Here is a 21148-nt window from a genome sequence, read left to right as displayed (position 1 = left end):
CCTTTTTTTATGCCATCATGAAGGAAGAGTTTGACACAAACAGGAATGTTCTGAAAAATGTATTCCTTGCTTTTATATTAAGATATTGTTCAATAGGGAAATGTGTAGTCTTGAACATGTAGTTGGTTAAAGATGGTTGTAAAATTATTTTGACCCTGGCATTTACCATCGTTTTGTAGCTTGGAATCTAGGGAAATCTCAAAATCAGGAAGTTCCGCCATTTAAATGAACCTCTAACACATTATGCTATAGTAATCTAAAGGCTTATTCCAGGAGATCTTGGCAATTCCAAAACAATAAGATAGTTGTACATTATCTTCTTTCACGGGTGTTAATGTTATTTTTGTTGCATACATTACCTTTCTCTTGCCACTTCATGTAAGCTGAAACTTACTGTATAATCTTTGCATCGTTGGCTCATAACTTGCTCCGTTCGGCCCTACAAAGAAGAAAAAGAAGAAGCCAACAATCCTAGATCCTGCTCACGACAATGTTGATTAACTGGCTGAAGAAAGAGAAAGCTTATCTCTTTTCCACTTGTTATACTCTTTTTACTTTTTCAATTTTCTGTTGCAGTCTCCAATGGACTTGAAAATACTTTTGCTGGTTTAAAGAAGAAGAACAAGAAACCAGTAAGTTGGATGAGCATATTTCATAACTTATATTTGAATCAACGTGAAATCTTATTTATTCTGCATGAGTCTTGATTCGAACTGTACTGTTAGTCGGCCACTCAGCCCTCTTCATCTCGTCAGTTCTTTCTAACCTTTTCAGCTTTGACTCCGTCTCGCACGTTGAAACTGACTTTAGAAATGATGAGAAGGGTGAAGCAGGAGAAGACCAAGATGGGAATTAATCATGCGATTCTTGATCTTCTCTGAAATGAGCATAACAAAATGCCATTGCCAACTAAATACTTTTCTTCTCCCACAATATTCATTGTCCAGGGGAATTAGGTTATTGGTAATTTTCTTGTTGTCGCATATTCAGGTAACATAAGAGAAGATGAAGGAGAAGGCATTATCCTACAAGCTAGTTATCCTCTGGAGGGAAGTGATCGAGATTATCATTACGAAGAGGTACATTTGACTTTCATGTTGCTTTTGATTAAAATTTTCCTGAGCTTTTAATGTCACAAGTCCGATTATTTGCAGTAGCAATGGAGATTGTAGTCACAAGCATTTGCAAAATGAGCTTTGTGGCTCCTTCTTGGGCCTGTGCAGACATTTGCACGGCAAAACTATTTTAACGAAGTAGATATGCTATTATTTGGCAGACCCTAATGATTGTCTGGTCACTAAGCTGCAGCTCCTCGGTCGTGTTTTTAACATCCTCCGTGAGAATAATCCAGAGCTTGCGGGAGATAGGCGTAGAACAGTAACGAGACCACCACAAGTACTTTGTGAAGGCACAAAGAAGATTGTCTGCGTGAATTTCATGGATCTCAGCAAAACATATGCCCCCTTTAGTCCTTGTGCTTTATTGCTCGTACTTACCAAGCACGATTAAGTTTGTGGTTAATAACCTAGAATTTAATGACATATGAGGTGCAATGATTGGTTTTTTCATTCCGAAAATTGAGGGCCCTCTTTGATCAAAGAAGTGAAGTTCCCCCAAGAGATTGTTTGAAAATGATGATGGTGGCACCATGTTATGTGTCTATAAACATTTTGGAGAACAATCTCTCTCTTCTTCTTTTTTTTTATCATTATGAGTTTTATGTTTGAATGTTGTTCGACATTAGCTATCACATTTTTCTTATACCTGAAACTTGCATGATCCAGGATCATAGGCAACCAAAGCATGTTGTGACTTCCTTACTTGCTGAAATGGGAACAAGTGGGTCGTTGGATGGACAGGAGAGACTGATTGTAAAGGAAGAGTTGCTCCCAAAAATTCGAAGGAATTATGCGAAGATACATCAGTAAGTTCCTTTTCTCAAGTGTTCCTCTCTTTGGCTCAAAAACTCGACTCTAGTGGGTTTTGTTAATTATATATTCTATTCAGCTGTTTTTTTTATCAGTTGGTTGCTGCTATTTCACTCGTTGAAGCATTAGTATTCTCCTGATCTGGTTTTGCTATTTTGTCCTTTCTTATTGCCTTATCATTTGTTTCATAGATGAGTATGTCATATGTAATGGTTGCATGAGTCCAGACACAATTTTGTCAAAGGAGAATCAACTCTTCTTTCTCAGACGCGAGCAAGTAGAAATTACTTTTCATATTTGGTTTTTGGGTTTTTAGGGTTAAATTAGTTTTCCATTGAACTATATAAATACATATCATACTCTAAATTGCTTTTCTGTGCATTGACCTCAAACTTGCATACTGAGCTCATAGGTGATCGACAAAGTATCACAATCAACTTTGTCCCATCTCATGTTGTTTTGTCACTTAACCATCAAGTCGGGCTTGCCTAGCCCCTCACACTTTCGGAAACCCTGCAAATTGCGAACGACGATTGTGCTGAGAATAAGATGAGAATTTTCAGGCTAAAAACTAACATTGTTTTAAAATGTTTTTTAGTAAAAATTGTTCCTGTGATGATTTAAACCAAATTTGCCTATATTGTCTGATGGTATAATTCATGATCTGAACTTAAAACCATCTCAGGCCTCTATAACATAAATCCACATCAATTTTTTTTAGTTTATGTGATGGACTGAACATTGACATGGGTTGTATTTATGTTCACTCCTTGCATCTTGTAGTAATTGCTATGTGTAGACACACGATTCGGAATATAATTGTTAGTTTTTCTTTGTTCAGTGTGGTTCCGGAAGGTCGGTTGCTCAAATTAAGGCTGGTTTTGTTGCGCGTCGGAAGGCTGGGACCTAAACTCTGTTTTTCTTTTTTTCCGAGACGTTTTTGTTCTAGAAGATGGGACCTAAACCGTATGATGTTGGATCATAAAAATGTTCTGGAATGACATAAGTGAATTAATGAATCATTGCTTTGTGGAATAAAGTCATTCTTCTAGATCAAATCTTTCAGAAAATACCAACCCGGGTTAAATGGTTGATATGAGAATTGTGAAGCTCTTTTTAACTATTCTATTGTAGTTTCAATTTATGATCTCATTCTGTAGTGAAGGACCGACAACCCACTTTCACTTCTTTTGTTCGATAGGCAAAACTGGAGTTTTTGTATGCTAATCTAGGAAGGGAATTATCAAGTTTTGCACATATTTGATCTAAATAATCACCATTGAAGCAACAAAAAATTTGGACTTACCTTGAAAAAATTGGTGGCCTATGCAGGTCTCGAACCTGCGACCTTCGCGTTATTAGCACGACGCTCTAACCAACTGAGCTAATAGGCCAACTGTGATTAATGCAATTCCAAAACGTATATATCCACTATATTTACAGAGAAAGATGTTTGTCTCTCCACTAAAGTGTGGCTGAACTGCAATACAATTGTGACTTTTATCCATGAAATACACTTCTTCTCCATAGCAATGAAATTATTTCTTCACAAGTCTGGAAATGATCCTCATATCCTGCAACTTCGACCCTGGCCAACGCCTCCGGCGACCACCACCACCACCATTTCTCTCATCTCACTCCGACTCTGACAGCTAGATCTTTCTCTCCATCTTCACTATTCCGGCGAAGAGAGAAAGATTTAGCCGAAGAGAGATACTAGGGAGGTGAGACACAGAGAGGCCACAAGTGGTTGGAGTGGTGATTGCAGGAAAAAAGAAAGCTTTGACAAAAAAAAATTAAGCCACTTCAATGGCAGTTTGACTATTTTACGGCGTAGAGAAGAAATTGTGGTGCACCTGGAGAAAAAAAGTCTAAAAATACTCAAAATTTTGTACCCACAATTACCGTGATCGTATGGATCTAGAACTTCAAATGTATACTTTTGTTAGTTAAGGTCTCGTGCCGGCTATTTTTGGTGTAAGGGAGAGAAAAAGAAGAATAGGATGAAAATAACCCTCAAACTTAGGTTTTTATACCAAATTTTGATGGCATTACCTTTAACCAACACCGTTATAAGAAATTGACCCCATCAAGGTTCCAAAATATATTGCCTTTAGTAATTTTAGGCATTGCCTATAAAACTTCATATAAGATTTCATTATATGTAAAAGAAAAAACAAAGGAAACATGGCACTCTCAGCATGAGAAGAATCCCCAAAACAACAACGTAAAAGGAATCTATTTCACCAAAAAAAATAACACTTTTCATGCCGAAATCTATTTCACCAAAAAAAAAGAACACTTTTCATGTTCACTTTTCCTGCTATCCATGTACAGACGTTAAAGAGTAGAAGAAAGCTTCCCAATTCAAACTAACAAAATCAAACTACACAGAACAGCGAAGGAGATTGCGTGTTATCCGGTGCAAAAGACATTCCTGCAATTTAGTATGACTATCATTAAGAACTGCATTCCACAAAAAGATGCATAGATTGGCTTGTCTCGGCAGGCAGGTTTGAAGGTCTGAACTTAAGTTCGATGCTGAATCGCCCGATGTATTTCCAAGTTACTTTACAGTTTAACCTTCCTGCAAAGGGGTTTGAACTGCAGGACAAGTTTCTGCCCTAGTGATTTCTGGCACAAGTGAGGTGCAATTCTTGTTGACCACTCTCATCTTATATAATTCATTCCGTCGTCTTTTCTGTTCCAATCTTTCATTTTCTCTTCTCTGTCGTTGGGCAAGTGAACGCTTGGAAACATTGTCTCTGTTTTTTTTGGAAACATTGTCTCTGTTGACCTTAACTGACGCCTAATAAACCAAAATGCCTCAATAAATCAAAAAAGAACACACAACTATAATCAGTGTTGAGGTGAAATAGAAGCACTTTTACTTGTAGTAGAAGTAACGGTGGTGATGGTGACAGGTGGTGGAGAGGTGTGCAGTGGTGGTGGTGGCAGACAGATTTGAGTGACTAACTTCAAAGTCACAGGCAGATGAGGACAAGTTTAGAAGGAAGTCAAGATATCAACTTCTACCAACTCATGAGTCTATAAATTGCCAAAGTGACTGTTTTTACTTTTTCTACTTAATTAAACAACACCTAAGTAACACAACAAACTAGTAGCAAGTTCAACACTTCAACCTAATATCCTCAAATGAATAAAGAATAAATAACAATAATCACAGGGATCCATATACTAGACGATATTTCCACGTGTCAAATAAATTGAAGGCCATACCTGAGAAGATATTGCTATAGCCTTTCCTTTATCTGAGACCCTGACCTTTTTTCCTACTGGCAATATCTTTTTGTGCTGAGACGTTAAGGAAAAAAAGATCATTGTATTTCTCATGACAGCAGATAAGACCAAATACAATTTTAAAACACGAAAGTAGTACTAACCTTTAGAGGTGCATCATTTTCTTTGCTTTTGTTTAAATTAGTGGCCATCTCTCTTGCTTTGCTTGGCTATTGTTTACACGAAATCTCTATATTTAGTAGACTGATGTATACGAAGTAAATTGATAATAAAGTTTCTATCGATAACCAGACCTCCATATTGTGGACAGTGACCTTCACTCCTTGCCTAGTTAGCAATTGAATCTGCATATCAATGAAACACAATAAGCTAACACATCAATACCTACAATTGTTCGACTTAGTTTTACAAGTTTTCAGATAGGCTTACCGTTTTATTCAAGTTTGAATTGACCTAGAAACGACAAAAAATTGATTATTAGTACCCTGAGATTAAGGAAAAGAATAACAAACAAAGGCCTACGGAAGATTCACAATACCTGCCCATATATAGAGAGAGTTGGAAATGAGGAGTCCATGGAAAGGCCATAAGACTTCCTCTTTTTCTGACTGTCACTTGTGTTTTGATAACCTTGATACAACAAAGGTTTAATCTAAATAAGCGAGAGCCCTGAGTCCAGATCATCATGGATATGTTCTTCAATGTATTTTTTCTGGATTCAAATCAGAAACTACCTCTGAATTCTTATCCCAAAAACAGATCTTCGCATCAATTATTCAAATTACAAATTTAAAAATTCTTTTACTAAATCGAATAATTGATTACATCCATAAAATAACAAAAGATATGCTCAAGGATAATGGAGAAAATGCAAATATAAGACATTGATGCCCTAAAATCTAACATCCATAACATAAGAGAACAGAAACAGTAAGAAGCAAAAAAGAAGAAAATTATACGAGGAATTCATGTGCTTAAGAATTGTTGTTTGAAGGAGAAGAATGGTGATTCTTACATTGAAGAAGATTGAAGGAGAAGATTATAGCTTAAAGCCTTAAAAGAGGGGGTGAACAAGAAAAGGTGCGCATTAAAAAATTTTGCTTCGGTTAAGGAGAAAAACTTCAATGGTGCACTCACGAGAACTGACCTTAGGTGTACATCTGCAGATCTTAATAGACCTGGATTCTAATAATTTACCTGCAAAGGGTATTTCTGTGCACTTGTCATTTATTTACCCACTTGGGATATAAGGAAATCTCACGTTGTGTCTCAGCCATTGATGGTGACATAAGCAAAGCAGTTGTATCTAATTATATAGATTTTATTTCATCTTTTTCACTGCAAGTTTAGTTGTTAAGAGTTTGTTTAATCTAAAATTTTGTAGTAGAATCCACTTGATGAAGGACAAGTAGTTCTATACTTGGCATCGAAAGTTTATTTTTTTATAAGCTAAGATGTTGGCACCCGGGTTGATGAAATTGAAAAGAAACATGGTAAAATGAGAAGGCAAGATGAGTATATTTTGGTATTAAAACTGACCTTTTACAGCTAGAGAAGTAATACTTGTTTGGTTTGCTGATTCTTTGGAATTCACATAACTCCCGATCTTGGATGTCATAGTAATGGGTGAAGACAACTTGGGTGCCTCCATATCATGACCGTCTGGACCTGAGTTCAGACCTTTTACAGACAGAGAAGAAATACTTGTTTGATTTTTTGAATCTTTAGAATTCACAGAACTTGCAATCTCTGATGTCATAGGTATGGACGAACACAACTTAAATGTACCCATGTCCTGACCATCTGGACCCGAGTTGAGACCTTTTACAGCCTGAGAAGTACTAGTTGTTTGGTCGGCTAATTCTTCAACATTTACAGAACTTGCAGTCTTCGATGGCATTGTCATGGTCGAAGTTAACTTACCTGTATCAATGTCATGACCATCTGGACGTTTTACAGGCAGAAAAGTGCTACTTGCTTGGTTTGCTGAATCTTTGATATTCAGAGCGATTGCAGTCTCCGATGGCATAGCTATGCTTGAAGATAACTTAACTGTATCAATGTCATGACCATCTGGACCTTCTACAGCCAGAGAAGTCCTACTTCTTTCGTTCGTTAAATCTTTGATATTCACAGAACCTGCCGTCTCTGACAGCATATTTATGGATAAGGATAATTTAACCGTATCAATGCCATGATCATCTGGGCCCGAGTTGACACTTTCCAAAGACAGAAAAGTACCACTTGTTTGGTTCGCTGAATCTTCAATATCAAAAGAACTTGCAGTCTCTGATGCTTTAGTTATGGATGGAGATAACTTTATTGTATCCCTATTATGACCATCTGGGCCTGATTTTAAACCTGAAGAACCAGAGGTATCACTACGAACCCTTTTACATGCATAATCAATAGCATCGCTACTACACTCGGGAAGTTCAGTCTTAAGAAATAGACCAGATCCACAAGCTTCTGGAACATAAATATTTTCAATATCAGTCATCTGACTTTCAATGTCCTTATTTCCTCTTATAGATTCACCTTCTGTCCGCCTAACTTTATTACTATTTTCATTTTTTTCAGATCTCACTAGTGCCTTGATTATAGAGTAAACCTGCTTACTATTTCTAACTCGGGTAATGATCCCAGGATTAAATCCTGTGAGCAATCCACTTGGAGCTGCTGTCACTGAGAACCTGTTAATCTCTTCTTTTTTTGGAAGCTCCAATATTTTACTGACCGACTCGCTTTTGCTTTTGCTTTTACTTTTACTTTTCCTCTCACGACGCTTTGGTACTGGTACACTTCCTTGCGGAATCGAGAGGAACCCATTTCGTTTCATCTCTTCCCAACATCTAAGAGAGTCATTTTCCTTTACAGAACCATTAGAGCTCCCACAATCAGAATTTTCTCTAGATTTCTGCTGAACTTTATGAGGATAAGATAGATGTTTTTCTACTAACTTAGAATCAATTTCCGCATTCAGATCAAACTTAGTACCTCTGGTTTCAGTGTCGAGTTCACAATCTTTTTCCTGCTTTAAAATCCCATATTCATGTCTACTTTCAGCAATGCAGGAAGCATTGACAGCAACAGAGGACTTTCCAGACACTTGCACTTTGTCTTTAAGAATCGCAGTTTCAATTTGGGGAGTCTCTTTATTTTGATGGTGATACATAGCCTCTTTGCTTATTGAAGATTCGTTTGCTGAGAAGTATATATTACGTGAAGTTAGGATCTCGATGATATACATGTACGTAAACACAAACAAGAAATCAAGGTCTTATCATCTATTTGGGCTTCATAGTTCATATTAAAAATGAAACCCACAACCAAAATTAGTTAATCCTATATAAAACTTCTGAAATCAATAAGAATCGTATTATAAAATTACCTTCTGATTGTAGAACTGACTTATCTCGCATTTCAACTTTTCTAAGACAGATTTCAAAAACTTTCTTCGGATTTCATGCTACTCGATAATATCCTCTTTCTCGATTAAACTAACAAGCGAGACAAGCAAAATATTAAATGAAGAACATCGATACAAAGATGGATCGAGCATGGGAGATAAAAATAATTCAATCGATTCAACCATCAATAAAATCAAATAACTCATTGAATGAAGAAGACAAAACAAGAATCAAACCTTAGTTTCAGAAAATGAGATTCCTTCTTGTTGTAATCTGGTAAGAACACAGGCAGATCTTTGCTTATTGCTTTCGTTTTTTGGTTGTTTTGTTGTTCTCCAGAAATTAGGGTTAGGGTTATTTTTGTGTTTGGTTGTGTACAGAAACATACATAAACCCTACGCGTTCTTTCTGCTTCCTCTAAAAACAAAAAGGAAGTCCAGTTCCCCGTCCCAGACCCAGATAAGTTTACTGTTTACTTATGGATAATTACCATTTGCCCCCCATTTGTTACCAACTCACTATTTTGGTCCTGTTAATTTACGCCTTTTCAATCCTCCTAGGCTAAGGTGTCGCTTGATAACCTAGAGTAGAAGTTATTTTGCTTGTAGTAGAAGTACTTTAATTTTAATAAAAGGGAATAAAAAATCATCAAATGTATATTAGGCGAAATAGTTACTTATAGATAAAAAAAAAAATCAAAAATTTTGTTTAGTAACACAATTCACTTTTCAATTTTCATTTCTTATTAAGATACCTGATTTTATATAAATTATTTATTATTTTCATGATTAATGTTGTGGCAAAGACGATATGATAGTGGTGGTGGTGGTGGTGTTCGTAATGATATAAGTGGTAATGTTAATGGAGTCGTGGAGGAATGACCATAGAGGTGTGATGGTTAACATCTGGTAGTGGTGAAGATACGGGGGTGAAGGTATGATGGTGATGATGATGCAAGTACAGTGGTGCGGTGAGGGGCAGAACTAGGATTTCATGTCAAAATTATTCTGCCCTCTTAATATTTCGCCGAAAACCCAAAACAATTTTTTTTTATTTTAGGAAATTTACTATGATCTACGATAGTCGTTACATTGATACATCAGCGATGTGATAAGCCACAAACTGCCGAATTCAAACTCTTACAAAGAACGGACTTACAACCCAATTAAACTATGGCCTAAACCCCAACAACATTATTTATACCTTAATAACTCAAATTCAGTAAACCGTGGAAACCACCTCCTCTAGAAATCAAACCGGAGACTTCCAGAATTTTAGAGTTTTATGTCAATATATTGAACCACTTGGGCAACCAATTGTTGACATTTTATTTATTTATTACATTGGACCACTTGGGCAACCCTTGATAGCAGTGGTAATATTAATACATAAATAATGTGCATTAAATTAACACGAGGTTGGATAAACATTTGGAGCCAATCGTGGCTCGGCATAAGCACGTAATGGCTTCCTCTTTTGTAATGGCTTCGCTAAAAAGAGGTCATCAGCTGATTCAGATAGATCGATCCATCTATCACCACGTGGCACACTCCAATCGAAACCTTGTAGAAGCCTAGCTAATAGCATAACGGTCATAGCTGATCCAAGTGGAACTCCCATGCATCCTCGCCGTCCAGTGCTAAATGATATGAACCGTAGATCTGGCTCAGCCAAATCAATTTCGGCCGAGCTGTCTACTAAGTGGCGCTCCGGCATGAACTTGAGCGGTTCTTCCCAAACTTCCGGGTTTCGACCTAGCCCGGTCCGACTCAATATTACATGGCTGCCTTTAGGAATAAAATAACCAGCCACTACAGTGTCTGAGTTTGACACGTGTGGAAGGTTAAAAGGAGCGACTGGATGAAGTCTAAATGCTTCCCTAGCACAAGCTTTTACATAATTGAGTTTTGGAAAATCAGACTCTTGTACCAGACGGTCCTTTCCAACTACACTGTCAATTTCTTCGACAGCTTTCCGGAGAATATCCGGTTGATTAATCATCTCTGCCATTGCCCATTCTACTGCATTTGCGGGGTTGTCTACTGATGCGTATATTAAATCCTACAACATCAAACTTACCGATAAGAATATTTGGTATCCATTGAATAATATTTTAAAATTAAAGAACAATAATGAAAATGTATATATAGAGAAAATAAAAACTTACCCCACTTTGTGCTTTGATCTCTTCAATTGATAACAATGGCTTCCCATTGTTGTCCTTCAAGGAAATAAGAACATCAAGAAGATCTTCCGGTTCTTTACTAAACCCATTTTGAGATCTCCATAGTCGAATTCTTTCGTCGATTATAGGATCATGGTACTTATTAACAATCTTAGTTGCAGCTTTCAAGATTTTTTCATGGCCATCTAAATCTAACCATCTTAACCAAGGCAAATAATCTGATACACAAAATGCATATAAATGAGATAAAACTCTAAAAAGTGCATCAACATGTTCTTCTTCTTGAAAACTAGGTCCTCCATCTTTTCTTCCTTCACCGAAATACCTCTTATTAAACATCATCTTTCTAATCACATTTCCACAATATTGCCTCACTACAAGTCTTAGATCAATCTCTGCACCACAACCCACATCGGAATTGTTAAGATATTGTTCAAACCCTTTCTTGCACTGGTTATTTATATAGAAAACAAGGTTATTAGCTTCTTCATTTCTCTTCCCAAGTAACCATTTTAGTCTTGAAGGATTAATAACTTCAGAAGCTACACATTTTCTCATTTTCTTCCATTGGTCTCCCCATGGAGCAACAGCAATAGACAAATATCCACGACTCGAATATTCTGTACCCATTGTTAAAGGCCTTGATGCAAATATAGCATCTTGTTTTTTCAAGAATTCTCGAGCGATTACGGGTGAGTTTACTGGAATAACATGAACATTACCAAGACGAAAACAAGCAATATCAATATTCTTTTCCTTCATAAACCCTAATATCCATCGAAAAGCGGGCTTCTTTTGACATAGCTCGACTAGGTTTCCGACAACCGGCCATGGCACAGGACCAGGAGGAAGTGGAGCTTCTCCTCCTTTGGTAGTGGACGGTCTTGACGATTGACATTTTTTATAATTGTTTGACCCAACTTGAATAAGAAATATGAAAAATGTAGCCAGTAAGATGAGTGAAGTGGTTGGAAGAGTAGTGGTGGTTGTTTGGGCAATTCTAGCAAGTCCAACGACGACGGAATCCAGCCCTAGTGTAAGGAATGAGGTGGAGGTGGAGAAGGTGGTGGAGGTGTTGTTAGCCATGGTTACTATGTTAGTAGTTTTAATTTTGATGTTGAATCCTCTCAATATGGTGGTGGTGCTGCGGCTGGTGGTGATGGGATGGCCCTAAAAACGTAGTACTCCTTCATGTGTAGGGCTTGAGAGTGAAAGTAAGAAGTTAGATTATATGTATATATATGAAAATTGATTGGAGTTTCGTAAAGTCAGATTCCGTCCCAGCGTGTACAGAAAACTACGCGCATGTCCAAAGCGTCAATTTGTGTACTGTTTTCTAATGTATTTAGTCTTTCTACATGTACGTTTAATTTTTCCTTCCTCCTTTGCACCATACATTGACGACGAAACCTTCTTTTTTCTTATCTCTCTTTATAATTTCTTCACCATCTCTCTCTCTAAAATGTTCAAAAGTTTTATTTCTTCTCTCTTTAGAATTTTTCTGAAGTAAAGATTACTGTGGTTTTAAGAACATATTTAAAGAATTCCATATCAAAATTATATTACGTATTTCTTGAATAAATCTAGATTTTTTTTTGAACAAATTTGGATTTTTCTTCTTGAACAAATCTAGAGGTTTTGTAACAGATATGTACTATATATTTCGTTTCTAAGAAATTAAAGATTGAAGTTTTAGCTTCGTTCGATATGTACTTACACAAAAAAAATGATGATATTGTGTTTTTTTTTGGTTAATTCCGTTTTGTTCCCCAATTTGTGACCAACTCACCGTTTTGATCCCATAAGTGTCCGACAGTTCGATTTGTCCCCCCAAAGACCATTTTTTTTCCAGAAGTACCCTTGGGGTCAAATTGGAATTAATTCCAAAACTTTTTAAAAAAACACAAACGTCGCCTCATCTCTCTATTTCTCACCCACCTCACCTCCTCTCTCATACATCTCATCTCTTCTTCTCCAACTCACCTTCGGCAGAAAGTCGTCGATCGGCATAATTCGGTCGGCGACCTCACCTTAAAAAAAAATATATTTCTCTTGTTCTTCTTCTTCCTTTCTCTCTCTAAACACTCCGGCGAAGGGAACCCCTTCGTTGGAGGTTTTGAAGGTTTGGTGAACCAGTTCCGACGAACCAGACCTTTGAAGGTCTGATCACTATGAACCAAATCTTCGAAGGTCTGGTTCAGATTTAGTTCACCAGACCTCTGGCGAAGGGGTTCCCCTTCGCCGAAGTGTTTAGAGAGAGAAAGAAAAAAAGAAGAAGAGAGTGAAAGGAAGAAGAAGAACAAGAGAGAGAAAGGAAGAAGATGAAGAATTTTTTTAATGTGAAGTTGGCGACTTTCCGCCGGAGGTGGGGTGGAAAAGAAGATATGAGATGGAAAAGATAAGAGGTGGATGAGAAATAAAGAGATGAGGTGGCATTTATATTAAAAAAAAAATGGAATTAATTCCATTTTGGCCCCCAAGAGTAATTTCGGAAAAAAAATTGGTCTTTGGGAACCAAATTGAACCGTCAGACACTTATGAGACCAAAACGGTGAATTGGTCAAAAATTGTGAGTCAAAACGGAACTAACCCTCTTTTTTTTGTGTGCACGATGTTGATGTCGGTCATCAATAAAAGGGGATTGTTTAGTATTCACTAGTTGATGTTGACAAATTTAATGTTAATGTTGTTAAAATCTGTAAGAAATCAGAGAAGAGTGTAAGACATAATTATATGTACAGTACAGGAGATTTGATTATGTATTGTACACAACAAATTGTCATATACTTTCTACTACGTATAAGAAATTTGAAAAGTGTACAAGACATAATCAGAAACATATACCCGCATTGGGGAAACGTGGCAGCACGTGCCTGCACAAGTCCAAAAGTGGTCCCTCTTGTACATTTAACCCAATCAACATTGAAGATAACTTCAAATTTGGTTCACACCTTTCATTGTCAATTAAGCCCACCAGTACACAACTATGGCAACCCCAACCCGTGAGGGTGTACCTTAACCAAATAAAAAATCCCCGTGAGGGTGTTTTCAGGCCCCAAATACCTGAAAAGATAATTTAATTTATTATCTTTTATCTTTCGTCAATTTGAACCAAATACTTCAAATTTGGTTCCCATCAAATCTAGTTTTTATCTTTTATTTTCTTTTACACAGCAAAAATAGATAATATAATTTATTTATCTGTTCTCTCTTCTCATTTTAAGATGCTTGAGGAATACCTGAACTTGGCCATCATAAACTGAAGTCTCCCTCTCCCCATAATTACATAATATCGATTGGTCCCATACAAAATTTGATTTGCACAATTTTGAAGAGGATGGTAATAAATATATTGTTTTAATTTCAACTTCGGCGGTAGATATTTTATTTTATATAGACGGAATTCTTAAACTTATTTTATATGGACTGATATTTTCGAGAAAGAGTTCATATTGATATGCAATCTTGTTACCATAAAAAACCAAATAAATTTAGTGTTTTTGTTACAAAATAAATTTAGTTAAGCAAGATAGGATTTTTCTTTTAGAAAAATGAATGCGAATTACAGGACCAATCGAGTACAAATATAAATCATATGTAGAAATCATATGTCGTGGTGTCACAAAAGAAAGGTGGTTCCTAACTACTTCTCTATGTATAAGATATCTTAACCGTCACATAAACAAAGTTCAGATTATACTCAAACGAACGTGAATATTCAAGACATGAATCAACGGCTCACCTCAAAAAGCACTATCACGTTGTATATAATACATATATACGTATGTATATATATATATATATTTGTATGTATATATTGGAAAAAAATTAATGAGATAATGAGTTTAATGCACGGTGATTGAACTTGAGTTATTAAAGGTATAAATTTGTCGGACTTCAGACTTCTTTTATGTTGTTGGGCTTTAGGTCTCTTTCATTATTGGATTAATTTATGCGATCATTATCGTGTTTATCACAAGTTCACGATGTATCAATACCTTGTAACGACTAACGTATATCGTAGTCGATTTCTCTCTAAAAAAAAAGTGGACTTCGCTTGAGAAATTGAATGTGGTCATGCACGTTCACAGGTTGGGCCTAACAAAATTGAATAGAACTATATTAATTTGGATTTTCACGATTAACCCTATAATATAGGGTCATATTCTCGTGTGGTCCCTCTGTTTACGAGGATTACTACATACTCCCTCTTCAATTTTTTTCATCTATTTGACCGTTAATTCAGAGTTCATATGGTTTTGATTTCTTATTTCTTTTTCTCTCTTCTCCTTTCAACAATTGGGCTCTCCTCCTCCATCTTCACAACTAAACATCGTTAAACCGCCAGACAGATGTTTCTCTCTTCTCATCTTACTCTGGAGACTACCACCACGGCCAATCTAATTTCCATCTTTCTCTTTCTGTATACCCCTCCCTCCCTCCCTTCGTTCTGAAAATATCTTTGCCCGCTCATAGTTCAACTCCTCTCTAGCTTCAACGTAGTTTCGTGGTTGAAGTTTTGATTGGAGAGAGAAACAGAGAGAGAGGGGGGGAGGGGAATAGAAATATTTGTAGTTTAGGATTTTGAGGGGAAGGAGATATGGATAGAAAAATTAGAAGAGAAAATCATTTAAAAAGAGGAGATAACAATTTGTAGAGTATTTTTATATTTTAAAGGTTTAATGGAGGTTGATTATGAAAATGAGAAGGAGAAGATGAGAAGAGAAATGGGAAGAGCCAACCTGGAAGGAGATAGAGAGAAGAAAAGAAGGGAAGAGAGAGCCAGATGAAAACTTATTTTGTCCATTAGTATTAGAAAAATGTCTCAATAACAAAAAAAACAATTTAGAACGTGATTCGTAAATCTAAATCTAGGAATCACAAAATTCCGCACACCATACATAAAATTAACAGGAATAAAAGGGAACAAGAAAAACTAGGTAGATTCTGAACAGAATTCTTATATGGTTTGTCGTAATTCGTCGATAGATCAAAATCATCAGATGAACGAATCACAACAATCTACTTAAGATTTTTTTTGTAGATTCTTCTGTGTAGTTTTTTTTATCATATTCTTCTGAAAATAATATATTGTATTTATACAAATGTCAAATAGAAAAATCAAAGCTATTTTATTTATCAATTTCAAGCAATAGACAATAACAAAAATGTTCTACAAGTTCAACAAAAAAAAAAAAAAAAAAAACAAAACAAAAATGTTCTATGATTTGATGGCAGAAGTAGTATAAATAAATGTGCAATAAATTAACATGAGGTTGGATAAACATTTGGAGCCAATCGTGGTTCCGCATAAGCACGTAATGGCTTCCCTAAGAAGAGGTCATTAGCCGATTCAGATAGATCGATCCATCTATCACCACGTGGCACACTCCAATCGAATCCTTGTAAAAGCCTAGCTAATAACATAACGGTCATAGCTGATCCAAGTGGGACTCCCATGCATCCTCGCCGTCCAGTACTAAATGATATGAACCGTAGATCTGGCTCAGCCAAATCAATTTCGGCCGAGCTGTCTGCCAAGTGGCGTTCCGGTTTGAACTTAAGCGGTTCATCCCAAACTTTTGGGTTTCGACCCAGCCCGGTTCGACTCAATATGACATGGCTGCCTTTAGGAATAAAATACCCAGCCACTGTTGTGTCTGAGTTTGACACGTGTGGTAGGTTAAAAGGAGCGATTGGATGAAGTCTAAATGCTTCCCTAGCACATGCTTTTACATAATTGAGTTTTGGGAAATCAGACTCTTGCACCAAACGGTCCTTACCAACTACAATATCAATTTCTTCCACAGCTTTGCGGAGAATATCTGGTTGATTGATCATCTCTGCCATCGCCCATTCTATTGCATTTGCAGGGTTGTCTACTGATGCGTATATCAAATCCTACAAAACCGGACTTACCGATAAGAATATTTGATAACAAGAAGAGTTCAGAATTTAAATATGACAAATTTTATTCATTTCTCCATTTTGGTCCCTCCCGCAGCCGAGGGAAGGACTAGGGATGTCAACGGGGCGGGTTTGGGACGGTTCATCCCCTTCCCAATTCCGTCCCGTTAGTAAACGAGTTTTACCATAACCGTCCCAATAATAAACGGAGTGGATATTCAATTACCATAACCGTCCCAATTAAAAATTGCTAAACCATTACCGACCCGTCCCGCCCCGTTTAATATAAAACGAGTCGCGTCGGGTCGGGTTCAAAGTATTTTGTTTCACAAAAGTTATTTTAGTTTGAAGTAACATAACAATTGTTAACACAATTTTGTAAGACTTTGAGTTTATCAATCATAAACACTACAACTACTTAATAATATTAAACATAAAATAATTAAATTGATAATATAAGATTAAAGTTTTAGAAACATAACCTTAAATAAAACAAATATTTAATATATACATACTAATCGGTTCGGGGCGGAGTTTACTATCTAATACCAAACCCGCCCCGAACCCGATTAGTTTTTTACTTCATACCAAACCCGAACCGTTTAATTAACGGGGCGGTAAAACCCGTCCCATTAGGGGCGGGTGTGGGAAAAAACCCGACGGTTCGGGCCAAACTGCCACCCCTAGGAAGGACCAAAATGGAGGGATCAATAGAATTTTTGGTTAAATATACAAAAAAATATAAAATAACTAGTTGCAGACGACATTCCTTCACCATCATTTAAAATCTAAGTAAGAGTAATTCCTAATTAAATATTTTAAAATTAAAGAACAATTAATAATGAAAAAGTATAGATTTGAAAAAGAAAAACTTACTGCTGTTTGTGCTTTGATCTCTTCAATTGATAACAATGGCTTCCCATTGTTGTCCTTCAAGGAAATTAGAACATCAAGAAGATCTTCTGGTTCTTTACTAAACCCATCTTTAGATCTCCATTGTCGAATTCTTTCATCGATTATCGGATCATGATACTTATTAACAATCTTAGTTGCAGCTTTCATGATCTTTTCATGGCCATCTAAATCTAACCATCTTAACCAAGGCAAATAATCTGCTATAGAAAATGCATATAAATGAGATAAAACCCTAAAAAGTGCATCAACATGTTCTTCTTCTTGAAAACTAGGTCCTCCATCTATTCTTCCTTCACCAAAATACCTCTTATTAAACATCATCTTTCTAATCACATTTCCACTATATTGCCTCACCACAAGTCTTAGATCAATCTCTGCACCACAACCCACATCTCCATTAATGAAATTGTTAAGATCTTGTTCAAACCCTTTCTTGCACTGGTTATTTATATAGAAAACAAGGTTATTAGCTTCTTCATTTCTCTTCCCAAGTAACCATTTTAGTCTTGAAGGATTAATAACTTCAGAAGCTACACACTTTCTCATTTTCTTCCATTGATCTCCCCATGGAGCAACTGCGATAGACAAATACCCACGACTCGAATATTCCGTACCCATTGTTAAAGGTCTCGATGCAAATATAGCATCTTGTTTTTTCAAGAACTCTCGAGCGATTACCGGTGAGTTTACTGGAATAACATGAACATTACCAAGACGAAAACAAGCAATATCAGTATTTATTTCCTTCATAAACCCTAATATCCACCGAAAAGCGGGTTTCTTTTGACATAACTCAATTAGGTTTCCGACAACCGGCCATGGCACAGGACCAGGAGGAAGTGGAGCTTCTTCTCCTTCTTTGGTGATGGACGATCGTGACGATTGACGTTTTCTGTAATTGTTTGATCCAGCTTGAATGAGAAATATGAAAAATGTAGCTAGTAAAATGAGTGAAGTGGTTGGAAGAGTTGTGGTTGTTAGGGCAATTCTAGCAAGTCCAACGATGGAATCCGGTCGGAGAGTAAGGAATGAAGAGGAGGAGAAGGTGGTGGAGGTACTGTTATTAGCCATGGTACTACACTACCAATATTGTGGTGGTGGTGGTGGTGGTGATGGGATAGCCCTAAAAAAAAGTAGTATTACTTCAAGTTTAGGGCTTGAGAGTGAAAGTAAGAAATTGGATTATATTTATATGTATTGGAAAAAGAATTAGTGAGATGGTGAGTTTAATGCACGGACTTCACGTGAGAATTGAATGTAGTCATGCACGTTTACAGGTTGGAAGTTGGAACTAACATAATTGAATAGAAGTATATTAATTTGGATTTTTTCCAGATTACCCCTCTAAAATAGGGTCAACTTCTTGGGTGGCCCCTTAGTTTATTGAAATTACTAAAATGACCCACCTTTTTGTTTTTCGACTATTTGGCTGCTAATTCAGGGTTGAGACAGTTACGACTTTTTTCTTGTATTTCTTTTCTATCTATTCTCCTCTCAATAATTTGTCTCTTATTCTTCACCTTCCCCCTTTTATCTTCACAAACAAACTCCGCGAAACCTTCAAATAAATTATTCTCTCTTCTCAGCTTACTCTGCCGACCAGCCTCATATCCATCTTTCCCTTGTTGTGTATATCTCCCCGCCCCACCTTTTTTCTCTGGATTCTTGATTTCAGTTTGGCGGTGCAGACGAAAAAAAAAGAAAAAAATAGTCTATCTACCACAAAATCCTCCCCCAAACAAAACCAGTATCTTATAAATGATAATTCCTCTTCTGCATCTCATGTTAATGTCAAACTCAAAATAGTCAACACCACAAAAACAACAACAAAATCAAAAGGACAAGAAGCAGAGTCAGTAAAGATCATTTAGAAAGAGGATATAAAATTTGCAAAATATTTTTGTATTTTTTGAAAGTCTAATGGAGGTTGGTTATGAAGACGAAGAAGGAGACAGCATAAGAGATAGAAAATATATTAAAAGAAAAAAACTAAAGATCAACTGGACCTAAATTAAAAGGGCCTATATTATCATTTTCCCCAAACTAGGGGTCCATGCGAAAACTTGTCCTATTTTAGGGGGGCAAATCTGATAAAACCCTTTTAGTTTATAGGTGGTCAAAATTTGTGCATGAATTGCATGTGGAGAAATTGGGAATTGATGTTTTGTAGTTGGTCGCATGGAATCCGTGGGTTTTATATATTTCAGTTCTGCACATCTGCTCATGCTAATTCCTTGGGGAATATATGTACCAAGAACATCCATCGTGGGCAGGTCAAACTTTATTTGCAAAAACTGACCAAGTAGTCCGGTTAATAAGATATCAAAATCGGATAATTTGAAAAGGAAAAATGCTAGAATCACAGAAGATTTTGACAAAAGAAGTTACCCAACTGATGTGGACGGTTGTGATATTCATCTCTCAACGATTTAGATTTAGTCAAAATTTCAAACCACAACCGACTATCAGTTGGGCAACTTCTTTTTTCGTTAAAATCTTGTGATTCTAGCACTTCTGTTTTCAAAATTACAGTACACCGATTTTCATCATCTCCACAATCATGAGGCAGTTCGACTTTACACCATATTGTGTAAATTTGGTTTCTATTGAGAATTGGGTTTTATAGCCTCGCTTAACAAATACTTCCTTGCAAATTTTTCGGTAAATTCGTTTTACACTACATAGTCGATTTCATATTGACTTTGAAAAAACTAATTGAGCTTAGGTGTATGTTTGTATTTTACAAACATTTTCCGGAAATTTCGTTATGGAATTCATTCACAGACCAACTCAAGTCTAGGTCTTTGTCTGCAATATTTTACGATACCGGCCAGTCGATTTCATATTAGTTTAAGAATTAATTCCATTTTGGTTTATTCTCATTTTTCAAATATTTTTGAATAAAATCAGAGGGAGGTTTTATTTGTAATAACTAGTTGGGTGCACTTAGAGGTAGAAATGGAAGAGATGTAATTTTCTTTTAAGATAGTTAGTCAAGAAGTCATGGGAGCTAAATCCATTTTCCTCTTAATGTATTAAGAAACTACATAACATAGTACGATGGTTCATAATAACGTACTGGAAACCCAAGGACGGGCCTACATAGAGACTATCCCCTAGCTGCAGCCAAGGATAGATTCTTATGTAATATAGGTGGTTAGAAATTTCAACTAAATCTCTAACCACTATTTTGTCAAAGACTATCCCCAGGCTGCAGCCAAGGATAGATTCTTAAGTAATATAGGTGGTTAGAAATTTCAATTGAATCTCTAACCACTATTTTGTCATATCGTAAACCAGATTAGACATCGACTCATATTCAAAACACTTACAACAAATAAGTTAAAACCACGAATTATATAGATAATCTTGTATATTTTCAAATTCCACAATGAAACCAAACATGTTTCGCATATGAGCAATGCAGAAAAAACTGCACTTCAGTTTTTGACAAAAGGAGCGAACGCTTGAACATTTCAAAATATAGCAGATTCTACTATTAACATGCAAATCATGAAAGCAATATTATTCTAGGTTTAGTT

At 36.3% G+C, this 21148-nt stretch overlaps 3 protein-coding genes, 1 long non-coding RNA gene and 1 other non-coding gene across 12 annotated transcripts; 1 reads left to right on the top strand and 4 right to left on the bottom strand.

Moving 5' to 3' along the window:
- The first annotated feature begins 562 nt into the window (after positions 1-562).
- LOC147541786 (uncharacterized) lies at positions 563-2062 on the top strand. The gene is made up of 3 exons (XR_015223240.1): positions 563-632; positions 991-1079; positions 1785-2062. It is a non-coding gene; the product is annotated as an uncharacterized LOC147541786 (long non-coding RNA).
- Positions 2063-3248: 1186 nt separating this feature from the next.
- On the bottom strand, positions 3249-3322 carry TRNAI-AAU (transfer RNA isoleucine (anticodon AAU)). Its single transcript has one exon. It is a non-coding gene; the product is annotated as a tRNA-Ile (tRNA).
- An 823-nt stretch (positions 3323-4145) lies between these two features.
- On the bottom strand, positions 4146-9056 carry LOC147541784 (uncharacterized). 8 transcript variants are annotated; one of them, XM_086673634.1, is made up of 8 exons: positions 8836-9056; positions 8581-8689; positions 6729-8393; positions 5728-5901; positions 5483-5558; positions 5333-5398; positions 5169-5243; positions 4146-4737 (listed from the first exon to the last, which is right to left on the bottom strand). In XM_086673634.1, the coding sequence occupies exons 2-4, from the start codon at positions 8609-8611 to the stop codon at positions 5888-5890; spliced, it is 1710 nt and encodes a 569-aa protein (XP_086529760.1). In that variant the 5' UTR covers positions 8612-8689; positions 8836-9056; the 3' UTR covers positions 4146-4737; positions 5169-5243; positions 5333-5398; positions 5483-5558; positions 5728-5887. The 8 variants fall into 8 exon arrangements, with proteins under 8 accessions (XP_086529760.1, XP_086529762.1, XP_086529759.1 ...); XM_086673636.1 differs by having other exon boundaries at positions 5483-5533; positions 5619-5901; positions 8836-9050; XM_086673633.1 differs by having other exon boundaries at positions 5483-5533; positions 5619-5819; positions 8836-9050.
- Positions 9057-9764: 708 nt separating this feature from the next.
- LOC147541783 (phenylalanine N-monooxygenase-like) lies at positions 9765-12095 on the bottom strand. Its single transcript, XM_086636689.1, has 2 exons — positions 10767-12095; positions 9765-10660 (listed from the first exon to the last, which is right to left on the bottom strand). The coding sequence occupies exons 1-2, from the start codon at positions 11868-11870 to the stop codon at positions 10007-10009; spliced, it is 1758 nt and encodes a 585-aa protein (XP_086492815.1). The 5' UTR covers positions 11871-12095; the 3' UTR covers positions 9765-10006.
- A 3916-nt stretch (positions 12096-16011) lies between these two features.
- On the bottom strand, positions 16012-19604 carry LOC147541782 (phenylalanine N-monooxygenase-like). The gene is made up of 2 exons (XM_086637245.1): positions 17568-19604; positions 16012-16685 (listed from the first exon to the last, which is right to left on the bottom strand). Exons 1-2 carry the CDS (start codon positions 18675-18677, stop codon positions 16050-16052), a joined length of 1746 nt encoding a protein of 581 aa, XP_086493371.1. The 5' UTR covers positions 18678-19604; the 3' UTR covers positions 16012-16049.
- Positions 19605-21148: the final 1544 nt, after the last annotated feature.

This window comes from Eschscholzia californica, unplaced genomic scaffold (genome assembly GCF_041429995.1).
Source record: "Eschscholzia californica isolate CP2 unplaced genomic scaffold, dmEscCali1.0.p SCAF_4, whole genome shotgun sequence".
Lineage (NCBI taxonomy): Eukaryota > Viridiplantae > Streptophyta > Magnoliopsida > Ranunculales > Papaveraceae > Eschscholzia > Eschscholzia californica.
This window is presented reverse-complemented; position numbering and strand designations above follow the sequence as displayed.